This window comes from Oncorhynchus tshawytscha, linkage group LG22, assembly GCF_018296145.1.
Source record: "Oncorhynchus tshawytscha isolate Ot180627B linkage group LG22, Otsh_v2.0, whole genome shotgun sequence".
Taxonomy (NCBI): Eukaryota; Metazoa; Chordata; class Actinopteri; order Salmoniformes; family Salmonidae; genus Oncorhynchus; species Oncorhynchus tshawytscha.
Genome location: NC_056450.1, coordinates 25,242,001 through 25,251,600, shown reverse-complemented (window position 1 = coordinate 25,251,600; position 9,600 = coordinate 25,242,001). Strand labels below are relative to the sequence as shown.

Sequence of the window (9,600 nt, the reverse complement as noted above, 5' to 3'; positions counted from 1 at the left end):
AGCATGCCCAGGCGTTGTAGGGAGGTCATACAGGCACATGGAGGCCACACACACTACTGAGCCTCATTTTGACTTGTTTTAAGGACATCACATCAAAGTTGGATCAGCCTGTAGTGTGGTTTTCCACTTTAATTTTGAGTGTGACTCTAAATCCAGACCTCCATGGGTTGATAAATTTGATTTCCATTGATAATTTGTGTGTGATTTTGTTGTCAGCACATTCAACTATGTAAAGAAAAAAGTATTTAATAAGAATATTTCATTCATTCAGATCTAGGATGTGTTATTTTAGTGTTCCCTTTATTTTTTTGAGCAGTGTATATACACATTTTCAAAAATGTCTAAACCTGTTTTTGCTTTGTCATTATGTGGTATTATGTATAGATTGATAAGGGATTTTTTAAAACCCATTTTAGAATAAGGATGTAACAACAAAATGTGGATAAAATCCAGGTGTCTGAATACTTTCCAAATCTACAGTATATGCACAGCCCTCAAGCCAATAAATCATCAAGGCCATTAATACAGTAACTTTTTCTGTGAAGTGAGAGAATCAATAGCATCTGGTAATTGACTTCATGCACAGAGCGTCTTATTCAGCACAAATGGGAAGTCCATGGAGAATCAGTTTTCTTGTTAGTCACATTTAAATGTATTTTTTTTTTGAGCCATGATAAACTGTTCGACCAGTGTGTGTGTGTGAGTGTGTGTGTGTGTGTGTGTGTGTGTGTGTGTGTGTGTGTGTGTGTGTGTGTGTGTGTGTGTGTGTGTGTGTGTGTGTGTGTGTGTGTGTGTGTGTGTGTGTGTGTGTGTGTGTGTGTGTGTGTGTGTGTGTGAAACTACACATGACCTTCAAGCAGTCAAATGGTCTCAGTGTTGGTTCTGGGAGCATGTTATCTCTATTAGAGATAGACAGCTAGTTGTGGAGTTTATTATATAGAAATGTTAAGGGATTGGGGGAAAAACATCAAAAATATGCATTCTTTTCATTTTGTTTATGATTTCTTCTCATCTTATCTAGGCTGTATCACATCCAGACGTGATTGGGAGTCCTATAGGGCGGCACACAATTGGCCCAGTGTCATCCGGGTTTGGCCGGGGTAGGCCGTCAAATGTAAAATAAGAACTGACTTCCCTAGTTTAATTTTTAAAATATGTTAGAATATTTTGTCAACATCAAGACAGGGCTTCCCAAGATTAAAAACCAAACCTGATATAAATTTCAATGACAGTTGCAAGAAAAACAAGATTTGTCTCATCTGAAAACATAATATGGTTTAAAGGCCCATGGAGCATGGAAATAAATAGGCTTACATATTTCTGAAAGGTCTTGCTACATGTCAGGCATGTGCTACATCCATAAAATGTAAATCAATACATAGAAGGCAAACTGTCTCTGTTCATGTGTTGTGCATTAGTACAGGGAAATGTATGCAGGGTTGTTTTTAACCTCCTGCTATAAGGACAAGTAATATGATGATTTATATATGTCATTGATATGGTTAATTAAAGGCCATTGCTACCATATTCACGTTCCTATCTATTAATCTCCTCATTAAAACAGAATTCCATTAAAGGCATGCAATATGAAGTACTTTCCACAGAATCCGCAGCAACCATCACGCTGAGGACCTGCTTTACTTGTGTATGTGTGTGCGTGTGTGTGTGTACTTAAAAAACAATCATAATACCCAATTATCTATAGTGATAGTCATTTGCATCATTACATTTTTGTTAATATAATTATCATGCCATGTGTATCATCTCAATCATGCATCTCCACTCTTACTTGCATGCAAAAAAAATCTATAATGCAGATAATAATAATAAACTATCTAGCAGGAAAAAAATATTGGGGAGAAAACAAATAACTCACAGAGTATTACAATAATAAGTTAATTGATTCACAAGATACATCTCCAGCGGACGGCTATAATGCAAAAACAACTTAAATTCATCCTGTATAAATACAGCATTGTAATCATTTCATTAGGGAAAATAGGTTCTAAAATTCCTGTTATAAAACAGATTCTCTTGCCTCTGCCAATACTTTACACCAATTTATTTATAATTGAGTGTGTGCATCTACAGTGTACTACAACACCTAGCCTATGTAGTGTATAAAAATATGTATAAAATACTTTATTAATCCAACCGTTACAAACAAAGATTCTGTCCCATGTGGTGCTACACTGACTTCCTCCGGCAGCAGGGGTACTCCCTGAAGTTGTGCCCAAGCGAGAGTGTGCTCCCTGGGGACGAGAGTCCTGTGTTGTCTCTGGGGCTCCAGCTCTGGATCCTGTAAGAGATGGAGTTGCAGTAGACCGAGTTAATGTTGCACCCAGGGTGCTCCCTGTGGGAAGGCAGGGGGCTCTCACACACCTCCAGATGGTAGCACATACAGGAACACAAGGAGCCCAGGGGAGACTCTGGCCTTCGTCTGCCAGTGCCATGCAGCTGTAAATGCAGCCTCTGCCTGCAGGGGGCACCCCTGTCCCTGTCCCTATCCTCCTGCTCCTCTGCTGGGGAGGAGATGAGGTTGGTGCGGCTAGTGCCCTCCTCCATGGGCAGGGAAAGATTGATGTGACTGCGGCTCTGCCCCATCCTCTCCCTCTCCCTGACCCTAAGCACTCCTCTACCCTGCCCTGGTCCTCCTCCTCCTCCATGGAGCCCCATGGTCAGCAGGCCCCTCTCCCTCTTGATGGAGGCCCTCTCCTGGGCGTCCCTCCTCTCGTCCTCTGTGTTCATGGTGAGGAAGCGCAGCACTACCAGGTTGAGGAAGGCTCCTATCACTGTCAGTCCAACCAGGATGTACATGAAGCTGAAGGCCACATAGGGTGTCTTCTCCTGGAGGTCCTCCTTCTTCTGCAGGGCCACAAAGTCCCCAAACCCAATGGTGGTGAGCGTGATAAAGCAGTAGTAGTAGGCATGGAAGAAGGTCCAGGCTTCATAGTGGGAGAAGGCTGCTGCCCCAACACACAGGGTGCCGATGCAGGACAGGAAGCCCACCAAGACCATGTTCTCCATGGACACCTCAGTCCTCCGTAACCCTAGGCACTGCTTGACCCTGCGCAGGAGATAGCAGACAAACGTGTTCATCCTCTCGCCCAGGCTCTGGAACATGACCAGGGTGAGTGGGATGCCCAGCGCGGCATAGAACATGCAAAAGACCTTCCCTGAATCTGTGCCTGGAGCTGCATGGCCATAGCCTGTGGAGATAGATGGCCACCCAGAGGAACACTGTTACTCTTTACTGTGTGTTATTGTAGACTCATAATGATGCTGTTGAAGCCAAAGGTTAAGGGATGCCGAGAATAAGGAATAACATGCTACGATATTCGGTATAGATGTGCAATGTATTAAATTAGACTTTACAATAGGCAAATGGCTGACTCTTCTGTACAGTAGCCTATTTGCCGATGCAGAACACTGCAGAGACACTGTATTATAAAACCATTTCCTGACACCTGTAACACTTAAACTCAGCCATGACAAAAGTAGCCTAAGGGAAGCTAGCAAAACTTGCCAATGGTGGTGATGACCGTGATGGCAAAGTAAAAAGACCCGGCGAATTTCCACTGTCTCCCGGCGCGGTGGGGATCCGCTTGCAGCACCACCCGCTCGATCTCTCGGTAGTCGTCCTCGGAGAAGCGGTACTTCTTCTTCATCTCAGTGCGCTTCAGCTCAAGGATGCGTCGGCGGGAGCTCTCCGTCTCGGATTCCAGTGCGTCGAACACCGCAGCGCCCACCAGCAGGTAGGAGAACATGCAGAGGATAAGAGACAGGGTCCGCACATTTTGCTTCTTCATCTTCAAGCCCCCGGGGCGGAGAAACTCTCACAGGTGGGAGTGGTGCTCACTGTGGTTTAGCTCTCGCCTCTCTGGCTGTGGCGTAGAATCAATCCAACAGCAGGTATAGCGTGGGGAGGAGGTGCACACAGATAAAATAGGAAGTGTATGGAAGGTTTCAAATGTAGGCAACGTTGGGTTCTTTTCCCCTTCCAAAAAACGTGCGCTTACATTTCGATTATTCCCTCAATAAAAATGTCCAGCACTGAGTCTGAATATTTTTAGAAACTCTACAATCACCATATCTTCCATGTATATTGTAGAATGTTGAGAGAGAATCATTGTCCTCGAGATGATTGAGATCCAACGCATTCTGTCCAAAAGATACGTTCCTCCAGCGTTTGCATCTAGTTTGTGCATGCGTGATATGAGAGCCTATAGGCTAGATTAAAAAATGTCTGACTTTATTATTCTACAAAATGCATAGGTTACTGTTGCGCCTGGTTTTCTATTGGAGTATCCAAACCTACTCACATTCAACAAGTGTCCCAACACAACCCTATAAGCCCACATAATAAAACGTTACATAAATCCCCAAGCGCCCACGGAATGTAAAAAAGCGAAGTCAATGCGCGACCACATGGCCGCTCTTTCTCTCTCTCTTTCACTCAATATTGACAGAGTGCTGACTCTCCGAATGAAAACATTCAGCACCATGGATAGCGACTAGCGGAGGCGAGCATTGGCGACCTGCGCATTGGAACTCCTTTCTTCAAATCAAATCAAATGTTATTGGTCACATACACATGGTTAGCAGATGGTAATGGGAGTGTAGCGAAATGCTTGTGCTTGTAGTTCCGACCGTGAAGTAATATCTAACAAGTAATCTAACAATTCCCCAACAACTAACTAATACACACATCTGCTCAGGCTGAATGAGACTATGTACATATACAGATGTCCCGAGCGGCCCAGGCAAGGTGCAATAGTATAAAATACAGTATGATATGAGTAATGTAAGATATGTAGACAATATTAAAGTGGCATTATTTAAAGTGGTATTGTTAAAGTGACAAATTATCTATTTATTAGTGGCCAGTGATTGGGTCTCAATGTAGGCAGCAGCCTCTTTGAGTTAGTGATTGCTGTTTAGCAGTCTGATGGCCTTGAGACTGAAAAACAGTTTCTGTCTCTTGCTCCCAGCTTTGATGCATCTGTACTGACCTCGCCTTCTGGATGGTAGCGGTGTGAACAGGCAGTGGCTAGGGTGGTTGTTGTCCTTTGATCATTTTGGCCTTCCTGTGACATCGGGTGCTGTAGGTGTCATGGAGGGCAGGTAGTTTGCGTTGTTCAGACCGCAACACCCTCTAGAGAGCATTGCGGCTGAGGGAGGTGCAGTTGCCGTACCAGCCCGACAGGATGCTGTCAATTATGCATCTTTTATTCATTTTATTTTTTTATTTCACCTTTATTTAACCAGGTAAGCTAGTTGAGAACAAGTTCTCATTTACAACTGCGACCTGGCCAAGATCAAGCAAAAGCAGTGCGACACAAACAACAACACAGAGTTACAGATGGAATAAACAAGCGTACAGTCAATAACACAATAGAAAAAAAAGAAAGTCTATATACAGTGTGTGCAAATGGCGTGAAGAGGTAAGGCAATAAATAGGCCATAGTGGCGAAGTAATTACAATTTAGCAAATTAACACTGGAGTGATAGATGAGCAGATGTTGATGTGCAAGTAGAAATACTGGTGTGCAAAAGAGCAGAAAAGTAAATAAAAACAATATGGGGATGAGGTAGGTAGATTGAGTGGGCTATTTACAGATGAGCTATGCACAGCTGCAGAGATTGGTTAGCTGCTCAGATAGATGATGTTTCAAGTTAGTGAGGGAAATATAAGTCTCCTGCTTCAGCAATTTTTCCAATTCGTTCCAGGCATTGGTCAAGGAGGTGTTGGCTTTGGGGATGACCAGTGAGATATACCTGCTGGAACACGTGCTACGGGTGGGTGTTGTTATCGTGACCAGTGAGCTGAGATAAGGGAGAGCTTTACCTAGCATGGACTTATAGATGATCTGGAGCCAGTGGGTGTCACGACTCCTACCGTAGGTGTCTCCCCTTCCTGTTCGGGTGGCGCTCGGCGGTCGTCGTCACCGGCCTACTAGCTGCCACTGATGTTTTTCTCCCCCTCCTTGTCTGTTTATTAGTTACACCTGTGTTTAGTTAGGTTAATTAGTTGGGCTTTATTATCCAGCCGGCCCGCCTGCTGGGAGTGCGGGATTGTTTTATGTGTACTCGTGTACACGCCTGTAAGTCACGGTTGTTAGTGTACGTGAGTTATTCAGGACTGTTTAGTTCCACTGTGTTTTGGGGCATTTGTTTGAGTGGCGTCGTTTTCACCTGTGTGGGTGGTATAAGGGGCTTTGGTGACAAAACAGATGACACTGTGTTAGACTGCATCCAGTTTGCTGAGTAGAGTATTGGAAGCTATTTTGTAAATTACATCGCCGAAGTTGAGGATCAGTAGAATAGTCAGTTTTACGAGGGTATGTTTGGCGGCGTGAGTGAAGGAGGCTTTGTTGCGAAATAGGAAGCCGATTCTAGATTTATTTTTGGATTGGAGATGTTTAATATGAGTCTGGAAGGAGAGTTTACAGTCTAGCCAGACACCTAGGTGTTTGTAGTTATCCACATATTCTAAGTCAGAACCGTCCAGAGTAGTGATGCTAGTCAGGCGGTTGCGGGCAGCGAATGGTTGAAAAGCATGCATTTGGTTTTACTAGCGTTTAAGAGCAGTTTGAGGTCGCGGAAGGAGTGTTGTATGGCATTGAAGCTCATTTGGATGTTAGTTAACACAGTGTACAAAGAAGAGCCAGATGTATACAGAATGGTGTCGTCTGCGTAGAGGTGGATCAGGGAATCACCCGCAGCAAGAGCGACATCGTTGATATGTACAGAGAAAAGAGTCTGCCCAAGAATTGAACCCTGTGGCACCCCCATAGAGACTGCCAGAGGTCTGGACAACAGGCCCTCCGATTTGACCCACTGAACTCTGTCTGATAAGTATTTGGTGAACCACGCGAGGCAGTCATTTGAGAAACCAAGGCTGTTGAGTCTGCCAATAAGAATACGCAAATTGACAGAGTCGAAAGCCTTGGCCAGGTCGATGAAGATGGCTGCACAGTACTGTCTTTTATCGATGGCGGTTATGATATCGTTTAGTACCTTGAGCATGGCTGAGGTGCACCAGTGACCAGCTCAAAAACCAGATTGCAGAGCGGAGAAGGTACGGTGGGATTCAAAAAAGTTTGTATGTAAAAGTTTGTCAGGGTTTTGAGTGACAAGACAAATGTCTTCAGCCTCCTGAGGTTGAAGAGGCATTGTTGCGCCTTCTTCACCACACTGTCTCTGTGGCTGGACCATTTCAGTTTGTCTGTGATGTGTACGCTTAGGAACTTAAAACTTTCCAGCTTCTCCACTGCTGTCCCTTCGATGTGGATAGGGGGGTACTCCCTCTCCCTCTGCTTTCCTGAAGTCCACGATTATCTCCTTTGTTTTGTTGATGTTGAGTGAGAGAGTGTGGTGTCAGGAAAACAACCTGAGTGCCCTCACCTCCTCCCTGTAGGCTGTCTCGTCGTTGTTGGTAATCAAGCCCACTACTGTTGTGTCGTCTGCAAACTTGATGATTGAGTTGGAGGCGTGCATGGCCACGCAGTCGTGGGTGAAGATGGGAGTACAGGCTCAGACTAGCCTCCCCCAGGTGGTGAAGGTAGGAAACAACATCTCCACTTCACTGACCCTCAACACTGGAGGCCTGTCAAAGTCCAGGACCCAATTGCACAGGGAGGGGTTGAGACCCAGGGCCTCCAGCTTGATGATGAGCTTGGAGGGTACTATGGTGTTGAATGCTGAGCTGTGTTTAGTTTGTCTGGAAGCGTGACGTCGGTGTCCGTGATGTGGCTGGTTTTCTTTTTGTAGTCTGTGATTTCCTGTACACCCTACAACATACATCTCGTCTGAGCCATTGAATTGCGATTCCATTTTGTCCCTGTACTGGCATTTCACTTGATTGATTGCCTTGCGGAGGGAATAACTACCCTGTTTATATTCAGCCATATTCCCAGACCTCTTTCCATGGTTAAATGCGGTGGTTCGCTCTTTCAGTTTTGCGCGAATGCCGCCATCCATCCATCCACGGTTCATGGTTAGGGTAGGTTTCAACATCTCCAATGCACTTCCTTATGACCGGAACATATCCCAGACCGCGTGATCAAAACTATCTTGAAGCGTGGATTCCGATTGGACAGACCAGCGTTGAATGGTTCTAGTCACTGGTACATCCTGTTTGTGTTTCTGCCCATAAGACGGTAGGAGCAAGATGGCGTATTGGTCAGATTTGCCGAAGGGAAGACTGGGGAGGGCTTTGTACGCATCGCGGAAGTTAGAGTAGCAGTGATCGAGTGTATTACCCCCGTGAGTACTGCAATCAATATGCTGATACAATTTAGGTATCCTTGTTCTCAAATTTGCTTTGTTAAAATCCCCAGCTACAATAAATGCAGCCTCAGGATATATTGTTTCCAGTTTATATAGAGTGAAGTTCCTTGAGGGCCGTTTTGGTGTCTGCTTGAGGGGGAATGTACACAGCTGTGATGATAACTGATGAGAATTCCCTTGGGAAGTAATATGGCCTGCATTTGATTGTAAGGAATTCTAGGTCGGGTGAGCAGAAGGACTTGAGTTCCTGTATATGATTACACCATGAGTCATTAATCATGAAGCATACACCCCCGCCCTTCCTCTTCCCAGAGAGGTGCTTATTTCTGTCGGCGCGATGCATGGAGAAACCCGGTGGCTTAACTGATTCAGACAACATATCCCGAGAGAGCCATGTTTCGGTGAAACAGAGGATGTTACAATCTCTTTCTCTCTGGAAGGCCACTCTTGCTCGAATTTCGTCTACCTTGTTGTCAAGAGACTGGGCATTGGCAAGTAGTATACTCTGGAGCGGTGGGCGATGTGCACGTCTCTCGGAGCCTGACCAGGAGGCCGCTCCGTCTGCCCCTCTGCGGTGCCGTTGTTTTGGGTCGGCTTCTGGGATTAGATCCATTGTCCTAGGTGGTGGTCCAAATAGAGGATCCTCTTCGGGAAAGTCGTATTCCTGGTCGTAATGTTGGTAAGTTGACGTCTCTCTTATATCCAATAGTTCTTCCCGGCTGTCTAAACTAGTCGAAACCAAATTCAGTGTTGATAAACTCCTAAAAGAACACATTTCATAACCCCATTTTGTAATTTGCGACCCACTTGACTACATGGAGAACATGGACGTAGAGAGGCTGGTGTTAGCAAAACTACCTATTCATCTAGTCTTCAACTCCCATCCCTGGTAGAGGCGCTGGTGAGAAAACAGGTGGCTTTTCCGCTTGCACTGCTTTGATTGCCTTGCTTTGTGAAGCGTGTGCGCGGGAAAGACTGACACTGATAATGTAGGCCCATTATTCCAAGTGATGAGCGGCCCCACTGGCACAGATTACTCTTTATGAGGCGCACTTTGTAGCCTACCTGGTGGATCGATGTGATGTCCGCATCTATAGACTATGGGTCAGCTGTGATCAGGGTAAGAAAACAGTACATTGGTTATTGAAGTAGGAGAACCAGCTTTTAAGGTTCACTAGCAACATTGTGTTACTTTTCTCATTGCTTTCTATAGCTTTGCTATATAGTGTACTAATAACCAAATATTGACTATTCAGTTAAGTCAGCAGTCACCAGGGAAGCAGAATTAATATCCCTGTACCATTTTTA

At 45.0% G+C, this 9,600-nt stretch overlaps 1 protein-coding gene across 1 annotated transcript; it reads right to left on the bottom strand.

Moving 5' to 3' along the window:
* Nucleotides 1-308: 308 nt before the first annotated feature.
* On the bottom strand, nucleotides 309-3,996 carry kcnk15 (potassium channel, subfamily K, member 15). The gene is made up of 2 exons (XM_024383686.2): nucleotides 3,527-3,996; nucleotides 309-3,209 (listed from the first exon to the last, which is right to left on the bottom strand). Exons 1-2 carry the CDS (start codon nucleotides 3,807-3,809, stop codon nucleotides 2,188-2,190), a joined length of 1,305 nt encoding a protein of 434 aa, XP_024239454.1. The 5' UTR covers nucleotides 3,810-3,996; the 3' UTR covers nucleotides 309-2,187.
* Between the last annotated feature and the right edge of the window lie 5,604 nt (nucleotides 3,997-9,600).